General features: G+C 45.1%; 3 protein-coding genes across 3 annotated transcripts; all 3 read right to left on the bottom strand.

The window, feature by feature from the left end:
• Positions 1 to 527: 527 nt before the first annotated feature.
• Positions 528 to 6,243, bottom strand: LOC134467994 (large ribosomal subunit protein eL19). The gene is made up of 6 exons (XM_063222023.1): positions 6,129 to 6,243; positions 5,231 to 5,337; positions 4,605 to 4,727; positions 3,044 to 3,164; positions 1,725 to 1,835; positions 528 to 691 (listed from the first exon to the last, which is right to left on the bottom strand). Exons 1-6 carry the CDS (start codon positions 6,131 to 6,133, stop codon positions 568 to 570), a joined length of 591 nt encoding a protein of 196 aa, XP_063078093.1. The 5' UTR covers positions 6,134 to 6,243; the 3' UTR covers positions 528 to 567.
• A 1,842-nt stretch (positions 6,244 to 8,085) lies between these two features.
• Positions 8,086 to 14,081, bottom strand: LOC134466960 (uncharacterized). Its single transcript, XM_063220888.1, has 2 exons — positions 13,492 to 14,081; positions 8,086 to 12,745 (listed from the first exon to the last, which is right to left on the bottom strand). The coding sequence occupies exons 1-2, from the start codon at positions 13,679 to 13,681 to the stop codon at positions 11,073 to 11,075; spliced, it is 1,863 nt and encodes a 620-aa protein (XP_063076958.1). The 5' UTR covers positions 13,682 to 14,081; the 3' UTR covers positions 8,086 to 11,072.
• A 157-nt stretch (positions 14,082 to 14,238) lies between these two features.
• pkmyt1 (protein kinase, membrane associated tyrosine/threonine 1) lies at positions 14,239 to 25,436 on the bottom strand. Its single transcript, XM_063222025.1, has 11 exons — positions 25,186 to 25,436; positions 24,183 to 24,489; positions 23,772 to 23,851; positions 22,808 to 22,916; positions 21,796 to 22,033; positions 20,669 to 20,898; positions 20,523 to 20,602; positions 20,105 to 20,211; positions 19,506 to 19,678; positions 16,363 to 16,595; positions 14,239 to 15,466 (listed from the first exon to the last, which is right to left on the bottom strand). The coding sequence occupies exons 2-11, from the start codon at positions 24,357 to 24,359 to the stop codon at positions 14,956 to 14,958; spliced, it is 1,938 nt and encodes a 645-aa protein (XP_063078095.1). The 5' UTR covers positions 24,360 to 24,489; positions 25,186 to 25,436; the 3' UTR covers positions 14,239 to 14,955.
• Between the last annotated feature and the right edge of the window lie 10 nt (positions 25,437 to 25,446).

Consider the following 25,446-nt stretch of genomic DNA (forward strand, 5'->3'; position numbering starts at 1 on the left):
CTGAATCCCAGTCTGTTGGCCACAGCGAGAGTTGAACACTGCACAAGACATCAAGGGTCATTTCCTTCAAAAGGTCTGTTTTACTAACTTGAGTTGGCTACCACACACAGGATCCTGCCTTAGTCTGTACAGCACTGATTAGGTTTTATACTGGAATTGCTGTGACCGTATACAGCATGAAGCAGTTACAAAATAAAACCATGCTAACTCCAGCTAAAGTAGGGAGGCATCCATTTAGTGTGTACTGAAGAAAAAAACAACTTGACATTACAACTCCCAGCTATTAAAAGGCCAGTGTTCTAAAGTCTCATCTGTGCCCACAAATAGAACCTGCAGTCCACAGGAAAAACAGGCAGGCAAAATGTTTTTGCACAGCATCAAAACTGACCATGCTTATTTTTCCTATTAACTCAAACTATGTTAAACCATTTCTTGTCTATTCTAAAAACTTGTTTTTTGGCAGCCAAGTCTTGAAAAACACCTCAACAAGACAAAGGTATGAATGCAAGCTGGGACACAGGCAGGTGTAGATTTTGTGGTGTTTTATTAGCACTGAAAAGAGCGTGTTCACTTCTTGGTCTCCTCCTCCTTTGAGAGGGTCTTGATGATCTCCTCTTTCTTGGCCTGGAGACGCTCCTCGCGACGCTTACGTGCCTCCCTGGTCTTGGTACGACGAGCCTCGGCCTGGTCACTGGAGAGAGGGAGAGAGAGGAAGGAGAGGTCAAAAGTCAATCGATGATGCACACAACGCTGGCTCAGAACCTGGCTAAGAAGTAAACCAGGTTGATTTACCCTTGAGGTAGTGGTAAATCATCTAATAGAGCCTGAAGTCCTCATTTTCTTAGATAAATGAGACCTATGGACTATGCATTTGCAGCTTCACCACTTGCAGTAGGTTAACTTAGCCAGGTCTATCACTTGACCATATTCTTGGAGAAGTACCCTGGTCACTGGTGAGGGAGACAGCAGATTTTTTTTAAAAAAATGTATGTACGAAGTGTACATCTGCCTCTGTGGTTTGTGCTACCCAATACTTATGAAGATGGCAGCAAAAGTGAAGACCAGGAGTAGGCGTGCCCACATCATGAATACATTGACAAGTCCCTGGTGGACACAAACTGCACAGGTCCCATGCTAGACTAGTTTTGCCAAAATTGAGACACTATCCATTAGGGTTTCAAAATACCATTTTCTGTAGCCAATGGTGACAGATCAACATAACGGTGAAGAATCACCTTGCAACTTCACAGCAACCATTGCCTAGTATGGACAATTATGGCTTTGACAAAAGTTCTAAGAACCTTCTACTGGCAAATGTTAGATCCTGCCATCCCACGCATCACTGCAGTAGATAACAGACTGAGAGAACTCTAAACAAGCATACCACCACTTACAATAATTTACACCACATGCAACATTAATATTCATGAAGGAGTACAGGTATAGAGTAGAACATCTAATCAAGATGAAGCCCGCTTCTCACTGCCATCAACATGACAGCACATCTACGATCAACAAAAAAAAAAAATGTTTTCTGCAAAATTCACGGCAATGCACAGTTCACACGTTAGTGTTTTTTTAAACAAACATTTCTATGAGTCACTAGGAGACTCTGTGGATGAGGTTTGATAACATCTGCTTCAGAGCAGCCTTCCAAAGAAATTTCCATGATCCGCAACATTGTGTGTGCAGACGTATTCTCAACTGTGTGCGTGTGAACTTACGAAAGGAGCTTCTTGCGAGCCTTGTCGGCCTTCAGCTTGTGGATGTGCTCCATGAGGATGCGCTTGTTCTTGAACACGTTACCCTTGGCCCTCAGGTACAGGCTGTGGTACCTAAAACACAAATCATTCACAAAAGCAGGGGTTAGAAATCATAATACAGTGACACAAATCGCAACCACTCATGCATCTTATTCACAAGCCACAAAACTAAGTACCCAGCTATAAGATTGATCCTTGAGTAATATCCTCCGCCCTTTTGCTTCAAGGTAATTGATGACATTGATAATGCATTCTTATTCAATATCTTGCAGGAAACAATTCCAGTTACTCATTTGCAAATCAGAGTTAATGGGGTAAGCCACATAGAAAGCTACTGAGTCGCCTGACAAATTAAATTTGATATAAACTGAAATACATTAGCAGCGATACAAAATGTTTCTTCGCAGGGGAACCAGTCATGGTTGTGGGTGCTTGTCATCAAGTTGCTTCAACTACAAAGTGGTGAGGGAAACCCTGCATAGCTTGCTCCATGGGAGAAATTGAGAAAATGGGCGCAAGGCCAAAAAATGACACGGAAGTATTTAAGAAATCAGACAAGCCATCCCAGTCTCGCATGTCTAACAATTAAGTTCTGTTTTGCAAATCAGAAACCACCGTCATACCTTTAGACCGAAATTGACTTTATACAACTGGTGATCTCTAAATAACAGATTGCAGCATCACCACTATTACATGTTTGACTGCACAACAACGTCATACAGCTTCATAATCACTTCTCCATAACTGCAGTTCAGTTACATCTTTATCATTATTTATTTTACATCATTAGACAGGAGGCGTAATTTCCTAATCTAATAATGGACAGTAACAAGGAGCCAAGTTGAGCATGACTGGCAACAAATCCCAGTCAAGCCAGCCACTGGCCACAGGCCTCTTTTTTGTCCCTAGAAGGGCTTTTAAAACTATACACTAACAGCAATCACAGGTGATGTCGCATAAGCGACATGAATGTGAGAGGTGCCACACATTTCGGATTTGGCCTCACATATCCAAAGCCAGAGTAAGATTTAAGAGAGGAAAAAACAATTTGTTCAGACCATCTATAAACAACTCGCATATGAGGGAGGAAACAAAAAAGTGCAGTTCCAATCTAGCCCAAGCGAGTGTGGGCCGTGGCCTAGTGTACTCAACATGTGCCTGATGTCACTAGGAATTGAGTAAGCACTTGAGGGTACTCACATGGGGCCTTAGAGAGACTAGGATGTGCATGTGTGGGGCTGGGTGTTCAAGTGTGTGCGTGTGGCTGGGTGTGTACTTACATGTGCCTGTCGATCTTCTTGGACTCCCTGTAGCGGCGCAGCAGGCGGCGGAGGATCCTCATGCGCCTCATCCAGACGAGTTTCTCTGGCATACGGGCGTTGGCAGTACCCTTCCTCTTACCTGGGGAGAAACGGTACACAGTTACACACCTGTCGGAACACTTCTAATTTTGTGGCAAGAGGAAATAGTGAGGGCTCTATACATGGGTTCTAAATTTTGCTTATAACATGACTGCGCGAACCTAGCTGCGCACAATTCAACCTCTGTTGGAAACTGATGTCGGTCGAAAAATTAGCTCACATGGCTGGCTGCCAGTGTCTTGCCCCTCCTCATAACATTGTGTTGATAAACACTGAGAACTCAGTGTTTCCCACAGAAATTTTGGAAACTATGGGGGCAGCCGGGATTTTTTTTGTCCGGGGGGGGGGGGGGGGGGGGGGGGGGGGGGTCGTCTTTTCACGGGTCTTTTTTTTGGGGGGGGGGGGGGGGGGGTTATTCACGCAGTGTATATGCAAAATGGCAAAACAATGAGCATGGAGAAACTAGGCCTACGCCTACATTTCAGCCATTTATATTTTGAGAAATAAGGCTACATAATACACATGCGGGGGTCTATGTAATGAAAAAAATAATACAACAAAATAGGAGCATAAGAATTTAAGATTGCTGTGAAATTGTTAACGCATAAACAAAAAGGGTCTAAGAGGGTAGGCTATGCCTTTTCCCCACACACACATTCTACATGAGGGGTGCTGGTCACAGGGCCAGTTTTTCAAAATTTCTCCCAGTAAAAGGGCTGAACAACATATTACACATGTATGTCTATATTCACATTCATTACACATTCATTTCTATATGCAGCCTGATGTCTCCTCTGCCTTGTCAATGAAGGCCTGTCACCTAACTCATTACAACTGTAAAACAAAGCCTGGGGAGTGTTAGTAAACTCATCCCAACTGTCCCTTCTCGGAAGGTTTTTTTTTTTATTGCTCCCAAACCCAAGTTAACTACAACAACTTGACAAGGCTTTTGATCCCTCTCTCTTTCAAGCACTTGTGGTTTTCTCTATAGGATGTATTTACTCCAGGAGGAAAATGCGAAGGAAATCGTAATTGAAATCGCTTTTAACAAACACGGAAATCGTAAAAAAAAAAAAAAAAAAAAAAAAAAAAAAAAAAAAAAAAATTTTTTTTTTTTTTTTTTTTAAACATTTTCGGAAACTATGGCGGCCAAATTTAAACTATGGCGGGCCGCCATAGTTTCCTCAATGTATGGGAAACACTGAGAACCCATGTATAGTCTTTTCTCCAGGTGTAAGGGGTGCATCTGGTTATTCCTTTTACGGCTTCATAGACTTCTTAAATATATCCAAAGCACTTTCATTTCAGTCAGGGTAGTTTGAGTACCCTGATGACAGATGGGAACCCTTCCCCTAAGGGTGTGCGCATCTTGCCCCTGATCCATGTGCCAACCCCACCATACAAAGTTTCTGGATGTATACATTGTGCCCACATGGAAAACCATCCCTGGAGCGTGTGTGTGCTCATCATGCCCACTTACCGATGCCCATGTGACGACCCTTGCGTCGGGCAAGTGTGTTCTTGCGGCATCTGGCGCGCGAGTGCACCGTCACGGGTTTCCTGATGATCAGACCATCCTTCACCAGCTTACGGATCTGCTGGCCTGCACCGGGAGACACACACAAGCAGGTTAGGGAGTACAGGTTTATAATATGTATGCAGGTGCGTGAGTGCACAGGGAACTAGATGCTAATTACACACTACTCAGCACTTTGCAAAGCCCAATTCGATGTCATATCCTAAATTTCCTTTCACACAAAACACTTCAATAACAGATTCCACTTAAAGCTATTCAACCGTAAACAAATTATAGTTCTAACAGATATACTACCACAGCCTCTACAGCCAGTTATGCTACCATGAATAAGAGTGGATGAGTGGAACTTTGCCTCGTCATGGATGACTGTTCCAGAAGAGTATTGTGATAAGTAGCCGATTGTGTTCACTTTAGTAAGTCCCTTTGGACAAAACAACGTTTGCAAAATTAACATAAACACTTTTCCAAACGATAGGTCTGTTCCAATGGCGTCCGTTAGACATAATTACAATGTAAAAATAACCTTACAAGGGTTGCTACAGAGCCTACTAAATATGTTAGGATCTTACGGGAGTTGGCGTTGGCGATCTCGTTGGTCTCGTTTGGGTCCAACCAGACCTTCTTTTTGCCACAGCGTAAAACGCTGGACGCCAGGCGCTTCTGGAGCCTGAGCATGCTGGAAACACACAAAAACGTTGCAACACAACATCACGAAAAGGCGGTATTAACAGTTAAAAGCGGCAGATACAGTGCATGCACTCTTTTCCCCGTACACAAAACCCCAACAGACGTATGCCCAAGCCAACACTTAGCAGCACAAATCCCACACAACTACTACACAACATTAATCACAACTTGTTCGGTTTATGAATCGTGTAATCCATGGACTGTTAGCACTGTGCTCCCGACTAGAATTAACACATTAAGTCAAACAGAAGGAAATGACTACCGTAAGACTAACAGGACACAGTTCCTTGAATAACCCAAACAAGACACATGGCATTCAAGTTGCACTGGGACTGCCTGGAACTAGCAACTAGCCAAATGACAAGCATTACAGGGAGCTAAAACTAGCGTGCTAGTCCATGGTTAGCAACTCAACTTACAATTTTCCAACGGAGTCATTTATTCGACAAAATAGACCAATTAGAAACCAATATGGCGTATCAATGTGTTCAGACTACGCTGTGTTTAATGTGGATTTTGACCATTTACGCAGCCGACGAAGAAGGTAGGCCCAGGAAACGTGGGCCACGATGCAACTTCAACTGGCATGCAAGTAGGGCCTATACATCAGCGATAAGAATGCCTTTTTATACAAAATGCAGAAGACAAATAGGCGAAACTGCGCTTTATAACGGCATTTGAACGCCTTAGAGGCAAACACAACAACACTGTAAATGTGCTTTAGCACTGATTATAGGGCATTTTTCTCGTTTTTGTTGAGAGCGGGTCTCGCACCCTTACCTCATGGCTGCGGATCTTTGAGAGAAAGGAAAGAGTTCAGCGCTAGCCGGACCCTACCATTTAAGGGTTGCGAGAACGTCGCAGTTCACCAAAATCCCTTCCCGACTTAAAATATAGTTACACGGTGCGAAATACACTCTCAAGTAACTTATAAACCGTAACAATATGTAGTTTTATAATGTACACATGTTTATGGTCCCTTTTCGTTCGTTGCACAATATTTAAATTTCCTTGTGGTCGGCATTCCGACCACCCCTCTCCTCTGATCTATAATGGTTTAGTCCACGGAAAGAACTGGCAAGTGCATTGTGGGAACCCCGGCACAATGTGCAGATTATTTTCGTCCACTAGATGTCAACATTTCATCTTTTCATTAAGATGTGCTCTGGCTTCATACTCATCCATCTGCGCAAAGCCGTTCTGTCTTCTTCATGGAAAGAAATGTTCCTGACAACAACAAAAAAACACATTGTTTCAGTGATTATGATACCATTATGCCTATGGTGCTGATAGATGGATATAGGCCAACCTACATTTTTTTATAATTATTTATAAATATTTATAAATATATATATATAATTATTTATAAATATTTTTAAAACATTTATAAATTATATAGGGCCTACACACTTTGATTAGATGTTGTAGAAATTATTCTGGCAATGAGTTGTGTGTTAGTTCAAATAAACTCTTTGCACAATCTGTATGTTACTGCTGCAACAAATGAATTTCCCCATGGTGGGATAATTAAAGGCATACTATTCTATTCTATGTAGGCCTATTGTATTTTCAGACGGTCTTTTTTATTTATTTTGTGAAATGTCAGATTCAACATCAGCAGGTGCTATACCCATTTTGGGGGGTCCTAGGCGAAAAATACAGACATGAGGTCATCTTGAAACATTGTTACTGGTATTTACCATAGCTGGGCTGACTGTTGAGGGCCCCGCCATTGGACAGATTTTTAGTGGCGCGCTAGGCATTGGCCTTGTTTGCCCAATGGTAAAACCGCCTTTACATGTCAGACCTCAGCTTACCTTTACATGGTAATGGTCATATTTGAACATGGAATGAAAAGTGAAGTGGAATTTGACCCAAAATTATATCCAAACATTTTATTACAGTTTCATTGCACATCATTTGCAAATACATAAACGTGATCTTCCAACAACAACTTGTGTTTGAAGAGGCAAATGTAGCTTAATGTAACAAGTTGAACGCAGTCTGAATGTTAACGGATTAGTTTCTGAATTTATATTAGGAATCTTCAAAAAGAAATAATGTTCACATTGACAAATTTTTTTGACAGTGATGTGGGAGGGACAAAAACTGTCCTCATGGAAAATAATAATCACATAAATATTGTTTAATTAGCTTTCTCCATGAACATCCCTGTCTCAACATTCACTTGATCTGGCATCTAACGCCACACTGTTCCAGGGGAACAGACTGTTTGTCTGTCCCTCTACCTCAGTGACTGTGCAAGCCCATACTGGGGCACTGACTATCTGTCCGGCCCTCTCCCATTAACTGTATAATCTCACACTGCTCCAAGGGGGCTGTCTGTCTGTCCCTGTACTTTAGTCACTGTGTGTATTTATATACAGTACAGTATCCCGAATATGATCATGATATTGAAGTCAAGTGCACTTTATAAGCATGAATATACTGAATTTCCGTTTGAATATAGGTAGGCCATTACCATTTCCTGACTTCAGTATCCAGGGTCAGCCCTCATTCTGGATTTTAAGAAATCGGGACATGCCAGGTGGAGTACCTTGCCAGTGCATGGAAAAAAACGTATCCAGAATACTAAGATTCCGATGGAAAGTTGTTGCTGGTCTCCAGGTTCAATTCTAGGAAATCTGAATAGCCCACTGCAATATTCATGTCAACTGAGATAGGCTATTAGTAGCCTGCAAACTCTCGAATGAACACCTTATCACAAATTTGGGGTGAATTTCTCAAAACCAAAGTTGCTTACTACATTAGCTACTTCGTTGCTTTCAATGCATTTTCCCATTGGCAACTACCGAAGTTGCTAACAGGCTAACAACTTCCCTTTTGAGAAACTCACCCTTGATCATAACCAGGACAAGCCTCATATTCGGGATACTGAACTGCATATGAGCACACTCACTGTGAGGCATATAATACTAATAATAATAATAACAACAACAATCAAACATATTTGTATAGCACACATTCATACACAACATGTGCTTTAAAAGTCAGATAAAAAACACACACACTGCTCCAGACACTGTTTGTCTGTCTGTCTGTCTGTCTAGCTTATTCACTGTCGTGCATCCAACCCCCACTGCTCCATGTGTTGCATGTCTATGGCCTAATTTACAGTAAGTTTATTTGAATAGAATCTGTCTAAGTCAATTTGTGGGTCAACATTAATATTCATCAATTTAACATACAACTTCTACACTTTTGGATTTCAGGGAAACAATTGTGTTTGCCCTCTGTAATGCCTGTTGTGGTATATGCTATGACTTGACTCACCATCAACATCATTTTTCATTGAAGGGAGGCGGTCAGAGATATGGGCCAGAATAGAACTACTGTAATCAGGGCTCTAAATTAACACCAGCCAACCAGCCAAATGCTGGTGAAAATTCAGTTTGGCTGGTAGAAAAGAAGCTTACTAGCCACTTCGACCCATTAGTGAGTTTGTGTTTGGCTAGTATGATTGACATCTACTAGCCATTTTGGCTGGTGATGAAAAAAGTTAATTTGGAGCCCTGACTGTAATACTGGGGCCAGTTATAGCGTACTAATTATGATGATCCGGCCCTCAGATGAATTTGAAATGGTCCCTCGAATGAGAAAGGTTCCCAACCCCTGCTTTTAGAATGTATAGAGGTCACTTCATGCCATATGCTCGTTGATGCTCATGAGAAACGGGCATCATCATTGTTATGTAGCTATCTCTAGTTGAAGTTGTAAAATGTGGACAAGCCTTTACAAGTATCCATACGTACATTATATTATACCCCACTTTAGGCTGTTTCTGGAAGTAAACTAAACAACAAACTGTGCAAACCAACTCTGCTGTGTCCTTGTGTGAAACTGGTGGAGTTAGTGGTGGACTTCAAACAAAGCCTTGAGGACCTGAAACAATGCCATGTTCAGTAAAACGTTCACAGTTTCTGTACTTCTCTATGACACATTCAAAGACCTTACTTTTTGCAGTTCTGCTAAATGCATTCATTTTTTTACCTCCCAACTGTTAAATAACAATAATAGTCTTGAACAAACATATTTGTACTTCTACATGAGCACACAGAAAATTGCACAAGGAAGGCTCTTTGGCACCACGGTAACATCATGGGTAGGCTACAATGTGGTTCTGGACCTACTGTGTTAACACCTTGTGTATAGCGCCACTTGACCACATAGGTGTCCCCAGAGCCATCTAATGAGAGTTACGTCACTCCCATAGACCTCAATGGTCCAATCTTTCCACAGCAATGGCGGCTCTCTAGGAGCCTCACGGAGCGTTTTACATGTAAATCACCATTGTCTTTAGTTCCAATAGAAGTAGTCACTTAGTTCCAGGAGGTGGCCGTAGAACACAAATGTGGTTAAGGTAAATAAATGTAATTAGTTTGTACTTAATCTTTGTTTGGTATGTAATGGTTCTGTGTTAGTTTCCAGCAAACAGAAAGTTGCTGTTTAGAAATATTTTAATCTTTGTGAATCATATCACCAACCGACTTCCTGGTCCCCAGTTGACACAACTCTCTTATTAGACGGCTCTGGGTGTCCCCAAGTGTGTCGCTTTCCCCGCAAGGCCCTTCACCTGTCAGTGGTGCAGGGTCAGAGGAGGTCGTTACCATAGCAACAACAGATCAGGGGTGCATTTCTCGACAGCGCTGTTGCTAACTGGTTAGCGACTTAGTAGGTTCTCGATACATGTTTTTTTTTTTGTTTATAAACACTGTGTTGTGAGGAGGGGCAAGACACTGGCAGCCAACCATGTGAGCTAATTTTTTGACCGACAGCAGTTCCCAACAATCAGAGGTTGAGTTGTGCGCAGCCAGGGGAGAACAACAATTTAGAATCCATATATGGGAAATTGCATTGTAAACAACAAGTTGCTGACTTAGTTAACAACACTGTCGAGAAATGCACCCCTGCTGAGCGCCAAGTGAGTCTTCTGGTCTCTTGCTACAGCTCTCTTAAGATGTAGGGCCGTTAACCTGTACAGTCGCACTGGGACAAAAAGGTCTGCCACAGTAACGCCATGTCAGGGGTGCATTCCTGGAAAGCGTAGCTGTTAGCAGCTAGCAACTTCGGTAGTTGCCAATGGGAAATTGCATTGCAACCAACAAAGTAGCAAACATAGTTAGCAACTACGCTTTCCAGAAATGCACCCCTGGTCAGGTGAGTCTGCTGGTGTTTCCTTGGCTTCACTTTTTCTGCCCACCACACAGATGTAGAGCCTTTCAGCCACATGTCATCTAAGGGTCAGATGTCATCACTATGGGAACATCAGGTCAGGCGAGTCTGCTGATGCTGTCTGAAGCTGCTGTCTGAGTGGCTTCAGCTCTTTCCAGACACCGTACAGATGTAGGGTCGTTCGCCCGTGTAGCAACTCGGGTGCTGCATCCTGACGGTATACCCCTATGAGATATATCTCAGGGTCAGATGTCATTACTATGGTAACGTCAGGTAAAGTGTGTCGGCTGGCGCTTCCTGAAGCTGCTGGAGTGGCTAAAATGCTTTCCACACAGAGACGTAGGGCCATTCAACCTTTGTGGCAGTGCAAGGTCAGAGGTTGTTACCATGGTAACATCAGCTCAGCTCAAGTCAGGTGAGTCTGCTGGTGCTTCCTGAAGTTGCTGGAGTGGCTGAAGCTCTTTCCACACATACAGGTGTAGGGCCGTTCACCCGTGTGGTACAAGGTCAGAGGTCGTTACCATGGTAGCATCAGGTCAGGTGAGTCTGCTGGTGCTTCCTGAAGTTGCTGGAGTGGCTGAAGCTCTTTCCACACATACAGGTGTAGGGCCGTTCGCCCGTGTGGTACCTCAGGTGCACGGTCAGGTAACCCGACTGGCTGAACCTCTTGCCACACACGCCACATCCGTACGGCTTCTCGCCCGTGTGCACACGCTTGTGCTTCTTAAAGTCGCCCGCGTGGTTGAAGCTGCGGCCGCACAGCGGGCAACAGTAGCGCTTGGGCATCGCAGACGAGGGCACTACTGAAGATGATGATGATGCGGTGTGGTGGTTGTTGGTGGTGGTGTTGTGTCGGCGTGAATAAGGCCTCGGTAGACCGCCCAGTCCTCCCCCTCCCCCTCCCCCTCTAGCTCCTCCTAGTCCACCTCTTCCTAAACCTGGCACTCGGCGGTGTGGGGGCCCCATCCCGAGGGGACCGCCACCCCCAACACCTCCCCCTTGTCCTCCCCTTAGTCCTCCTCGACTTGGGGTCCCCATGCCAACTCCTCCTCCTCGATGGCAGTTTGGCATCCCCAAGCCAAGGGGACCAGACCCAATTTCTCCTCGGTGGTGACGGTGTGGGGATCCCATGCCAAGTGTGCCACCTCCGACTCCTCCTTCTCCTGCTCTTCCTCTTCCTCCTCCTTCTCCTCTCGATCCTACGTGACGGTGGTTTGGAGAGCCCATGCCAAGACGACCACCCCCAATTTCTCTCCCTCCTCCTCCATGGTGATGGTGGTGGTTCGGGTGGTTCTCCATGCCAACCGGTCCTCCTCCCAGCAGTCCGTTTGAGCCCGCCTCCAGTCCCACCTCGTAACGGCCATTGACGTCCAGAAAAAGCTCGTTAGCAGCGTGCCTGCTGCGGTGGTACAAGGATGCTGCTGATGCTGACGCTGGAGCTGGTCCTGATGCTGCTGTGGTTGGCATGGTCACCGCCTCTGCGTGCAATGCCTGCTCCAGGTCCAGTCCACCGTCCCTCAGGATGTCAAAGCCCGGAGTGACGTAATCCTCCCTCTGGGTGGCGCTGTTGCAGTCCTCCGTGTCTGGCTCTGTTTTGATGATGTGTGTGACGGGGAGGAAGGGGTAGTCTGGTGCCCCAGAGTCCGAGCTGTGCGGGCCGTTGGAAGCGCACGTGTGGTTTGTACTAGGAGGAGGGGAGGAGGAGGATACGCTGCTGTGGTGCTGGGGGTTTAGTGACGTCCGTGTACCTGCCAGTTCCAAGTTATGGACGTCAGGGTTAATCATGTCTAGACACAGCTGTTTGTCTGCAAATAACTTACTCTCAGCTGTGGTCCCCGTATCTAGTGAATCCACCGGATCGAATTCCTCCTTGTATTGCTGTGTTTGTTTCTGTCTTTTTCGGACGCCGCCACCACCAGAGGGACTTTTAGCCGTTGGGCTAACAGAGTCTGTGCTATTGTAGCAGCCGACAAAATGAACTCCCTCCGCATCGCTGCTGTCATCTGTGAGGCCGTTATTCAGGAGGGCGGGTATGTCCTCTGACGAGCCGCACTTTATAATGACCTGCTCTACCCCGACGACAGGAGTCTGTTGCTCATCCTCCTGCTGACTTGGAACTTGCCGCTCTTCTTTGACCGGCAAAGATTCTTCCTCAAGTGCAGGGGTCTTCTCGCCTGCACCACCACTGACAGGTGTGACGGCTCCTGAAACAAGAGAATTGATTTTCATTACATTACACTTGGCAGATTTTTTTATTTTATTCTTACAACTTCTTTTCCTCCGTTCTATTATCTCTGCATGCTTTGGACAAAACTGGCTCTTAACCCTTGTAAGGTGTTCGTGTTTTTGGTACATAGAAGCTGTTCGGGTCATTTTGACCCGGGCATATAGAAAAATAATTTTAAAAGGAAAACGGGTAGTTAGGGGGGTCACTAATCTTTTTCGTGCTCCTCACTGAAAATGAGCCAAAGCCAGTAAATCTCTGTGTGAAAGAATAACAACTGATACTATTTTTCGGAAACAAAACAAAAAACTGAAAATTGGTCCAAGGGTTAAGTACAGACATAGCCCATCTTGTCACCAGTCTAGGAAGGTAGGCCTACGCTTGGGCCCCTACAGCACCTGGATGGAGAATAAAAGCTTACACTTAGCTACAGTAGTAGTGGCAAATTTCCTTCAATATTCACTCTTTTGACCTTTCACTTCGGGTCCCAGCTGAACATAGACTTGCCAAGTGACTGAATTATTAGGTAGGCCTACAAAGGTTATTGATCTCTGGTGGGATTAAGTGCCTTGCACAGGGGTATTACAGACAGAAGATGTACTGTAGGTAGATTAGACCACACTTCCTACTGGGACAGTTGGTGTCGCGATGAAATTATCAATTTCAAGTATACAATTCATGCGTGTCAGAATTTAACAACGCCATACGACCACACCAATGTCTTACCTGCATCCTCCCTCTTCAGTTTCTCTTGCAAATCTTGCACTTTCCGCTTGAGTCTCTCGTTCTCCCTCTGAGTGCGAGCGGTTTTCTCCTGGTACTCCGACACAGTCTCTCGCACCACCTCCAGAACCTCGTGCACGGCTACCGTCAACAACTTCGCCACCCGGGCGTTCAAACGCTCGACTTTGGACATCGCAGCTGTATGCTTATAGTGGTCAATATGCCCCAGAGGGACAGGCAATTACCCACTACCAAGTGGTATATTTACACCTGTAACAGTCCGTCTTCTCTTTATCACACTACAGATGCTGGCCAGACAGGCTCTAGACTAGACGGTCGAGCCTACGCATGGAAAGAATAAACTGATATTTGTCTATCGGTAACATTGCAATATTTACCCCAACCATTCAGCTAACGCATTGCTAACATAAGCTGAGCAGAATTCAGTGTTTCAAGAAGAATACTTTCAGACCTAGCTTTGGCAATCAACGCATCCCATTTGAGAGGTACATGTCAAGGGGAAATGGATACATCTTTGATAATTTAGCAGTGTTTTTGATGGAGAAAATGCCTTGATTAGGCAAATAACTGGTTATCATAACATCATCACAAAGCTTTCAGTTCCCTCGTTGGTAAACCGTAACCCAACAATGTGGTTGTTCACAGCGGCACCTACCGGTGGGAGTGCATTTTTTTTATTTTGTTTTTTTCAAAGGGAAGACGTTTTCTTTTCATTGAGGTTTCACCATGTCAAGTGAAATAGGTTTAATGTTTTTGTGCAAAGGAAAGACACGGTGGGCAGTGATACATATTACTTACATCAAGATAATATATTAATCTCACTTGTGTTAGGTCACATTGAAGCAAGAGTAAACAACACGTCACAGTATGTAAACTGCAAAACACTTCACAAACAACCACTAGATTGGATGCACGGTATTGTGTTCAAATGGACTTTTCGATCATGTCATTAGATTGCTGGAAAAAGAAAAAAAAGTTACAATCAATGTGTCAATAACACTTGTATAATGTCTGAAGAACATTTTTTTCACAAAGTAATACATTTCCCCTTTTTTGCTTTGCATTTTAAATAACTATGTACAGGATTTCGATCCTAACTATGGCAGCATACAGATGAAGAAGTGAAGCAGGCAGTCTGGATAGTGCATGCACACTGCCACCAAGCTCAAACATACACACTCAATAGTCACAGACAGAAGGCAGTTCTCATCTGTAGTCTGTTGTCTCTTTTGTAAAAATGAGGGCGCACGTGCGCACACACACACACACACACACACACACACACACACACACACACACACACACACACACACACACACACACACACACACACACACACACACACACACACACACACACACACAAAGAATTTCTTCTCTCTCCCTCTTTTAAGGACTCTGTACATCTCTGTGCGTGCACACACGCACGCACACACACCCTTGTGTGTTACACGGCCTCGTCAAACATGGTGAGAAGGTTCTTTGGCTCAAAGCTCTGCTTGAAGTTCTCCCCCGACGTCCAATCCTCCTCTCTACAGCAAGAGGGACGTGTGTGCGAGCGCGAGTGCGAGGAGGCGGGTGTGTGTGGCGGGCTGTTCTGCACCAGGGCGGCACGGGCGGACGCAGACAGCCGGGAGCTGCAGTTGCCCGGGAGACGGCCCAGACCCGGGCTGCCGTTGTTGTTGTTGTTGATGACGGAGGAAGTGACATCATCAGCGTCGTCGTCGTCAGGGGCGAGGAGGGTCGGGGCAAGCAACGAACAGCGGGGCCGGGTGCGGCAGCGGGCGCGAGAGCTGGGCGGAGTGTGTGCCAGCGTGCTGCGCCAGTCACGGCTCTGTGGGCGGGTGCGGAGGATCAAGGGGCTGCCGTCGCTTCTTAGGGAGGGCGGAGAGGCGGAGGTGGAGGCGCTGCCGGACATTGGCGTGGAGGTGCTGTCAAACGCCATGCGAGACGGCAGTCTGTGGAGCAGAGAAGAGAGAGTATACAGTAAGAACATGATAAACACACACACGCACGCACACGCACACGCACACGCACACACACACACACACACACACACACACACACACACACACGTGGGATGGGAGCCTGAGGAGGAGGACAGAGAGAGGCCATGTTAGACAGACAGACAGACAATGGGTTGAGGTGCTGTCAAACATCATACAGGGGAAATGGGAGTCGGAGAGAAGCAGAGAGAAAACCCATGTCTGTCAGACAGACAGACAGGCACATACGAAGAGAAGAGCCATGTTCGAGCGGAACACACACCAACACAGATATGGGCTTTCAGGCCGACCAGAACGGAGCCGGTGTCGGCACTAAAGTGTTTGTCTGCGAACCGCCAGTGTTCATACCGGGCTCGGAACTTTTTCCGCACGTGACTGTGTTACCCGGATGAACCTGCTGACGACCACGCTGTCGTCACGGTTCGCAGAGAAAAACCTAGTATTTTGCGGTTCGCATTGCGAACCAATTTTCCGGTTCGCGAACGCAAATATCTGTGGCGTGAACACGACGGTCGGTTCGCGATTAGGTGCTGGAACGGGCTCCAGCACGGTTCTCAGTCGGCCTGAATGCGCTAAGAGGGAAATAACTGGTGTGGAGGCACTGTCACACCAGATGGCAACCTGGAGAGCAGTGCTTCCCAAACGGGGGTACGCGTACCCAGTGGTCCGCGAAGGTACAGCAGGGGGTATGTGACGCACCGATTGTTTTTTTTTTCCCTACTGTAAAGAGGACAACCATGCACTTTGTAGAACAGACCAATACAGCTAACCTATGGTTCTTTCTGCAGATACACAGACACACACACAAACACACATGCTTGCACAGACACAAAACACACACGCTTTACCTGTCCGGTGAGTCGTCCAGACAGAAGGGGTCGGGCATGAAGACGGACTCCTCCCCCAGACAGAGGGACTCGCCGCTGGGGGGCGTGGGGGGGCTGGGGGGCAGCGTGCTCAGGTCCCCGTCCTTCTCCCAGGAGTCCCGCGGGGGAGTGCAGGGCGCGGGGGGGTCTCGGCGGGACGGCAGGAACGGCAGGCGCAGGGAGGAGAGCAGGCCCCAGCCGAGAGCTACCACCGACTGTGTACGGTAGAGTAGAGTAGAGTAGAGTACTTTTATTATTCCCGAAGGAAATTAAGGTGTCTGTCAGCTTACATATGGTAAATACACAAATGGGTCAAAGACGTGCAAAATTCACTCAGTGTAACAGATACCTTCTGCTGACTGTAACTGTAAAAAACAATTCTTTATATTCCAGTGAATTCATGAAAGCCTCGGCTGTCATCCATTCACTTGAAACAATATAAAAATCATGTTTTTTACCGTTACAGTCAGCAGAAAGTATCCGTGAATCCAATGAATGACAATGCCATTTTGCCACTTTGACCCAAATACAAAACAGACCTATACACATAATTGTATACACATAATTGAGCATTACAGTAAAAGTATAGCACACTCTTGAGTCTGAGTGCAATGCTATACATTCAAAATGAACTTTCCGATCATGAACCATTGATAAGCCACACCCAAATACAATCCGCAGAGACTCCAATTATGAAAACAAAAAAATGTTACCAATAGTTAAGCCACACCTCTGTATCAGTCACAGGTATCAACGTTGTTGTAACATGGGATATTTAAAATAAAAAAATAAAAAACGCTCTGGAAGTGATTCACTTCCCTTTGTGCTTATCAGACATACCACATTGTGGTATACGTAAGCCATAGGATTCAAAGCAGGAGAAAAAAAAGTAGTGGCTTATAGGCCGGCCCGGAAATGAGAGCAATCCGTTTGTTGGCAAAAGAAAATAAGTTATAATGGAGAAATCAAGATTTATGGTAGCGACAGCCAGGCTAACTCGGTGGTAATGTTGAAACTTGCCATTTTAAAACTTGGTTTTGCTCTTAGGTTTCCACTTCATATGCAGAGCACTTCCAGACCAATTCCATTTAGACGACTTTTCAAGGAGCAGTACATGAACATGCAGGCTTGAGCATTACTGATTCACTTCATTGTGTGGATTTATTACCAGGCCCTGAAGCCAGTCTAACGGCTACAAGGATCTGGAGGCACACGCACACCTTTTCACGAAAGGCAGGATGGAAAGCAAAAAGCCTGAGGCATTAGGATCAAGATCAACATCCCTATTTGGGAGAAACTATACTCGTCAACATTTGAGGACCAAAATCCCAAATTCCAGTTTTAAGGGCGCTGATGGGACAAATGTCGATTTTTAAATGATAAAGTAGCAGTGGGCAGTGGGCATTAGGCGTGATGGTTAAAAATGACTAGGAGGGAGAGACTAGGAGATGGGTCTAAAATGTGGGAGAAACCTGTGAAAAATAGGAGTGATTGAAGCTACGATACACACGTACATGCACAAAGCTTTTGTAGAACAAGACAATACAGCTTAACCTGTGGCGAGACGCACGCACGCACGCACGCACGCACGCACGCACGCACGCACGCACGCACGCACGCACGCACGCACGCACGCACGCACGCACGCACACACGCACACAAGTGACAGCTGGCACTGATCCGCCAAGACTAGCTCCAACACTAGGGTTACTGGACCATCAGGCCTAACCACATTCCAACTCGTTTGAGGCTCTACTAACCCATATAACATTACATTGCAGGTAGCTGAGGCTTTTATACACTTATTTAAGCTTAGTTGCAGGTGTTGTTATAGGTCCCTGGTAGGGGTCGACCGATACGGGTTTTTTGATGGCCGATGCGATACCGATTTTTTCCCCATGGCCCATGGCCGATACCCGATTTCCGATACCCGATTTCCGATACCGATATGGGTTAAAAAAAAGTTTAAAAAATGACAAATATTCCAGGTCTCAAGTTAAAAATAAATAGCCATTTATTTAACATAATCAAATTGAGGTAGAACTTTAAGTAAAAAACAATGAACAATGAACAACCAAGTAATACAAAAATAAAGTGTCTTGGTGCTTTTATAAAACCTGAATAACATAAAATAATAAATATTTCAAGTGACTGAACTGACGTTAAGAACAAGTAAAAAAAAAAAAAAAAATAATAGTAATAACAATAAATAAACAAAAATGTGCATGACAGACTCTTAATAGTCTTTAGTTGTGTAAAAAAAATAATAATAATAATAAATAAACAAAATTGTGCATAATCTGCATGAAAGACTCTTGTAAATGACGCTGGGTGCGTATCGGCCGTATCGGCCATGTGTATCGGCCGATGCCGATACACCTGAACAACGCTAATATCGGCCCGATATATCGGCCGGCCGATATATCGGTCGACCCTTAGTCCCTGGAGCAGTGTGGGGTTAGGTGCCTTGTTCAAGGGCACATCAGCCATGGATTATACATTACATCACATTACACTTAGCTGATGCTTTTATCCAAATTCACTTACGGTCATTTAGGCACAGGGTATTGGGTTACAGCCCCTGGAGCAATGTGACTTGCTCAACAGTACTTCAGCCAAAGACGATAGATAAGGAGACGCATCGTAATGAGTGTCTACCGCTATCAATATAACGTAAAGTTCTAAGCTGCCATCATATGGAAAACCAGCCCAAAGACCAACGCAAAGTCCAACTCCCTAACGATTAATGTCATGTAATAATCTTCCAGAACTGCTGAGGCACCATCGTCAAAGGCCGTCCAGTATGAGCACCCATGTGATCTAAATTATATTAACTGTTCTAAAATCTACCCTATTCACCAGTAGTGTCTTGACTACTTCATATTTCATGATATTTGTGTGAACCCTTTAACATGGATTCCTTTTTCTCAATGGGCATTTCTCAAAACTCTATAGTGTGCACACTTCCAAGTGTATCAGCCTAATTAGTCACGCCCAGTGATTGGATACTCTTTATTAGTCACGCCCAGTGATTGGATACACCGAAGAGTACACCAAAGAGTATCCAATCACTGAGCTTGACTAATTAATTACACGCGCACGCGCACACGTACACACACACACACCTGTGACAGCGAGAAGAGTGTCTGCAGGCTCTCGGTGAGAAGCAGGTGTGCGTGTCGTCTCCAGGTGTGCTTGCGGACGGACGGCAGGGCCAGCAGCTGCTCCACAGATGGACGGGCTTCGGGGTCAGAGGTCAACATCAGGCGCAGCACACGCTGCAGCTCAACAGAGAGGCCTGAAACACACACACACGCACACGTCAAAATCAGCTTATCAGAGAGGCCTGAAACACAGACTCACCCACACACACACACACACACACGTCAGCATCAGACGCAACACACACCAGAGCTCAGCAGACAGGCCTGCAACACACACATGGGCACACACTACATTACATTACACTTAGCTGACGCTTCTTTTATATCCAAAGCGACACACACACACACACACACACACACTGCATGACATTACACTTAGCTGACGGGTTACAGTCCCTGGAGCAACATGGGGTTAGGTGCCTTGCTCAAGGGCACTTCAGCCATGGACCGAGGTGCTGGTAAGGGTGGGATTTGAACCGGCAACCCTCTGATCTAAAAGCAAGCCCTTTAACCATTGAACCATGGCTGCGCCCACACACACACATACAGTATATACATACCATTGGTGAACTCGGAGGGCAGTATCCCTTGGCGAAGCTGCTGCCAGCCCTCTCCTCCTTTGGGCACCTCCATGCTGCACGCCAACTCCAGTATGGACACGCCCAGACTACACACACACACACACACACACACACACACACACACACACACACACACACACACACACACACACACACACACATACAGTTTAAAATCAGTGGCAAGCACCAGACCTTGCAGTGTCTTTCTCAAGTAAGGAATCTTTTTTTTTTTAAAATATGAGCAGGGAAATAAGAGAGAATGCATGCAAGATCAAATGGAAGACAGAAAATGAGAAACGGTGAACACCAAATGGAAAACAGTGCAAAGGCTACGGAAAAACCGTAAGTGGGAAATAGGAAACAGAAAAAAAGTGAACCGTTCAAAGTGTGTGCTGACCTGAAGACGTCTGCGGGAGGTCCGTACTCCCCCCTCAGCAGCTCCGGCGCCATGTACCTGGGGTCCCCCTCCTGCATGTCCTCGCTCTCCTCCTCCACACCTCCACCCCTCCCTCTATCTCTTTTCACCCCCCTCTCCCCCTCCACATCTCTGTCTCTCCCGCTCTCCCCCGTCTCATCCCTCTCTCCATCCCCCCGCTTCCCCCTCCTCCTCCCCTTGTTCTCCAGCAGCAGACCGAAGTCCCCCAGCTTGAGGCGCCCGGAGCGCGTGAGAAAGACGTTGGCCGGCTTCAGGTCCATGTGGGTGAAGCCGTTAGCGTGCAGGTGTCTCAACGCAGAGAGCAGGTCACAGAGGTAGCCCCACACAGTCACCTCGTCTGGAAAACATCACATTTTGCAATGAATAAACTCTTGAATTACAACATGACATTTCTTAGCCTGGCTCTCACGCAGACCCTTCGTGCTTTGTGCATCTTTGTTAAACTTTGTGAGCTTGCACAAGGGTCTGGAGATCTTAGACGAGCCCGAACGGAATCAGATATTTCACAGCCTGTCCAATCAGAATCGCGGGCCGGGCAGTGGTACAGTCTACATAGAACGCAGGTATACACAGTATATCCACTTCAAAATTTCAGGGATTTCAGTATACCCACTTAAAATTGATTGATCCATTATTTAGAATAGCACAAATATATACAGTACACCCACTTCAAAAAATACTCAAATATAGAGTATACCCACCACAAAAAAGTAGACTACACCACTGGGGCCGAGGTATATACACAAGTCAGTGGTTGAAGTAGTACTGATTTTAAAAAAAAGCAACGTGAATTCTCCTATCAGGTTTGAGCTGTTTTGAACATTGATTGATTAATGCGTCTCAGGGGCGGACAGCAGATAAGAGGAAAGCCCACACCTCACCTTATCTTGAATAGACACACACACACACACAAACACACACACACACACACACACACACACACACACACACACACACACACACACACACACACACACACACACACACACACAGGTAAAAGACGTGCAAAATGGCATTGTCATTCAGTGTAACGGATGCCTTCTGCTGACTGTAACTGTAAAAAACATGTTAATGTTACAGGGAATTCATGAAAGCCTCGGCTGTCATACATTCACTTGAAACAATTCAAAAATCTTGTTTTTTTGCTGTTACAGTCGGCGGAAGGTGTCCGTAACACTGAATGACAAAGACGTCTTTGACCCACACACACACACACACACACACTGTATTCTACCTGGTGCAGTGGGCATGTTCTCTGCCTGTATCAGTAAACTGGTGCAGCAGAGCTCAGTCTGGATGTAGAGTCTCTCTCCCTCCTCCCAGGCGGCTACGAAGGTCAGCAGATGCGGGTGGGGTCCCAGCCTCTCGTGGTTGCGGGCCTCGCGTACACACCGTGTCCGGTCGCTGCCGTTGCGGAAACGTTGCACAGAGCGCTTCACTGCGTACTCGCGCCCGTCCAGCAGGCTCAACACCTGCGGAGGATGAGAACAGACGATTGCTGATATAATGAGGCAGAGACAATCCTTTCCCAGGATCCATGTGACACAAGGTGTGTAGGCCCCTTTAGGAGACCCACAGATATTGAGAATGAATGGAGTTCCCAGAGTGCTGTAGCGGTAGTGCCCATTGTATGCAAGCACCCACTAAACGCCGCTGAAAAAAGGAGGATAAGATCACGTCCTCCTTAGACCTGACTGACTTAAATCCCTCTCCTTTGCATTGGCGATGCGTGCTATGACTTGGTCTACCATATTTACTATCTTTGATGAGAAGGTGGCAGGTAGAAGGCACCTACATTTATTTCATTTCCCCTAAATATTCTTGGTAGAGATCTAACCTTACTTACCGTCTCAGGTCATTACTGTAAGCTTTATAATGAGTTAGCCTTAGCTCACTAATAATGTCTTCACACCTTGAAGCCTTATAACCTCTTACTTTATGAACTTACTCCCATAATCTTAGTTAGTGCGCCTCACCTTATCTCCAAATTATCCTCATCCGAGCAGGCCTAGGTTGGTTACTGGCTTGTCTGAGATATAACATCTGCTATCTCACTTTATAAATGATTGATAAGCACTGGCTTGGCTGAGACACATGTATAATCTAAGATCTTATCTATAGACTTACTGCCACAATCTTAAGTACCGTATGTGTGTCTTACCTCGTAAACCTTGCAGAAGGATCCTTGTCTGAGCAAAATAAGACTAATTTACCCTAAGCTTTTTGAGTTCTAACGCCAGTCTCACCTTGTAGACCTCCCCAAATGATCCTCGTCCGAGCAGGCCCAGGTTGGTGAAGCACTGGCTGAAGAAGCACTGGGGCCGCTTGGGATCATACAGCGAGGCTGGGGGAGGCCTGGAGAACATCATCACCATCATCATCAACCATAATCTTAATCATCATCATCATTACCACCATCACCACGATCATCAACAGGATTTTCCCCAGCACTTTATAGTTCAGGCAGGTTATAAGGTTATAGTTGTATAGGGAGTAGGTTGTATAGTATAAGTTATAATTTGTATACTTCTATGCTGCTGGACACCTCAAATCCCTTTGGCATTAAGAAAGTTACTCGTCTATTCTTTAATCAGTGTTTCTCAACCTTTTTTAGGCGAGGCACCCTTTCAATTCCTGAAAAATTTCAAGGCACCCCAACCAACAAGCCGTAACATGGCATCACATCCGATACCACACAAGCTTAGAAAAGTAACACATTTGGAGACGTCACACGACCTGCGTTCGAAGTTGCAGCTGACTGGGGCGACCTATATTTACTTTATTGTGCGTAAATGGCAGATGAAAGATTCCACTGACTAGCATTCATTTATCAATTTAGACAAATATGCATTATATTACATAATTTATTTATCAGCCATGTTTCCGTGGCACCCCTGAGGGGGGTCCGCGGCACCCCTGTTGAGAAACACTGCTTTAATCAAAGGAATTTGAGCTTACTTTTATGATTGTTATGATGAAGAATAAAAGGTTTTAAAAAGATGCACTGTGTAAATTTTTACTAGTCTATTTCCAGAATCCATGCTGCCCATTTCACAAATGTTAGCATTTCTGGAAATTTGACTGCTTACTTGTATGACTGTTGTGATGAAGAATAAAAACCTTGAAGCATAAAAGGGCAGCATTAATTCTGGAAATAAACTACTAAAATATTACACACAGTGCACCTTTAAGTAGCAAAAAGAGATGTACCTAGCGATGAGGGACTGTGAGAGGGGGGTCCAGGCCGACGGGGGCTCCTGGGGGAACAGTCGGCTGACTGGCGGGCAGCCCTAGCAAAGGTCAAAGTCAGCTTTACTGTCAAAGTCTTCACATGTATAAGACATACAAAGGTTAAAAGTCAGGTGACAACAAATATTTTTAAAGACAAAACTCTGAGGAGTTGAGAGCTAGAATATTGCACTTTTCCTACTGGAGAGAGTGTGAGCCTCCTTGTTTTTTATTTCTTTCAGTCAAATCTGAGATGGCCACGCGGGATCATTTTAAGATTTGGCGTGGAACGACCCAGTATCAATCAATCAATGAATGAATTAATAAAAATAAAAATTCAGCCGAACACTAGTGTACTGTACAGCACAGTACAGTGCAGTCTAATCAGGTTACCTTGGAGGGGGGCCGAGGGGGCAGAGAGCGGGACAGTCGGGACGGAGAATCAGGGACGGCGAATGAGGAGTGGGGCAGCCGGCGCCTCTTCAGGGAGAAAGACTGCTGGGCATGGGCGAAGTGGGCAGGAATGGGCAGAGGAGTGGCCGTCATGTTGGCATCCATGGTCACAGACATGCTCTGGCCAGGTGGGCAAAGGTGTGCGTCTGTGTGTGTGTGTGTTATACAAAGGTCAAATAAACTCGGACTCAAGAAGTGTCAGATATAAGTGTGAAGACGGAAAAACACAGAGACGACATCTGTCACCCTGAAATGCAAGCACAGCAACAAATAGGTGTAAATGGCAATGATGCATAGGCAGGCCTACACAGAAAGAAATAACAAAAGAACATAATGACATAAGAAAACATGCCAAAATTACATATAATTCCATAGAAATAATTCATTAAGACGACAGTAGCATGTAAACAACCTCAGTGCAATGACCATTTTTAAACACAATCATTTCAAGGGCCGCTTGCGTACAAGTAAGCTTATTTAACTGCCCGATGGTAGTTACGATCTATGCATTCAATCATGACACTGTACGCAGCATACATTGTACAGCCACGTATATTATATAATTTAGTACATCTTTACATAACACACTTTATCATCAATGTCTGTTGATGCAACTGAGCCAAGCCCATTGTATAGTTTGTCAGCACATTGTATTATTCACATTGAAATGACAACTGTTAAAATACACAGTTTAATAAACAACCGTTTGATCAGGGACTGTCTTATCTACCGGTAATGGAGCTTTCGACATACTGTCAACACATTTGCTAGCTTACGTTAGCTATTTGTAATCAAGGGTGACTGGGTCGACAATGGTGTAATTTGTCCGGTGTTACAACGTATTCCTGAATCGTAATAAGTTTGTCAGCCGGCGTACATGTGAGAATTTCAAGAGTTATCTCAGTAAGGTGTTAAATAATGACAGATAACTACTAGTACTTACCAAATCTAACTAGTGATTATCCTCCTCAAAGCCCACCAAAGATGCACAACGTGTACGCACCTAGTTTCTGAGAGAAGTTCTGACAGGTCTAGCTAACCACTTGTGAAGTCTTTTTTACACCCCTTTCGATGAAACAACTTAAACACGTCCCCGTAAATTTGTTGTCTCATTACTATATTAAATTAATAACGTCAACTTTCACCAGTCGATGTAATTTTGTTGCTCGCGCCGTATACACATTTCTTTCAAACATTTTTCGCT

The sequence above is a fragment of the Engraulis encrasicolus genome, chromosome 17, assembly GCF_034702125.1.
Source record: "Engraulis encrasicolus isolate BLACKSEA-1 chromosome 17, IST_EnEncr_1.0, whole genome shotgun sequence".
NCBI classification, from domain to species: Eukaryota; Metazoa; Chordata; class Actinopteri; order Clupeiformes; family Engraulidae; genus Engraulis; species Engraulis encrasicolus.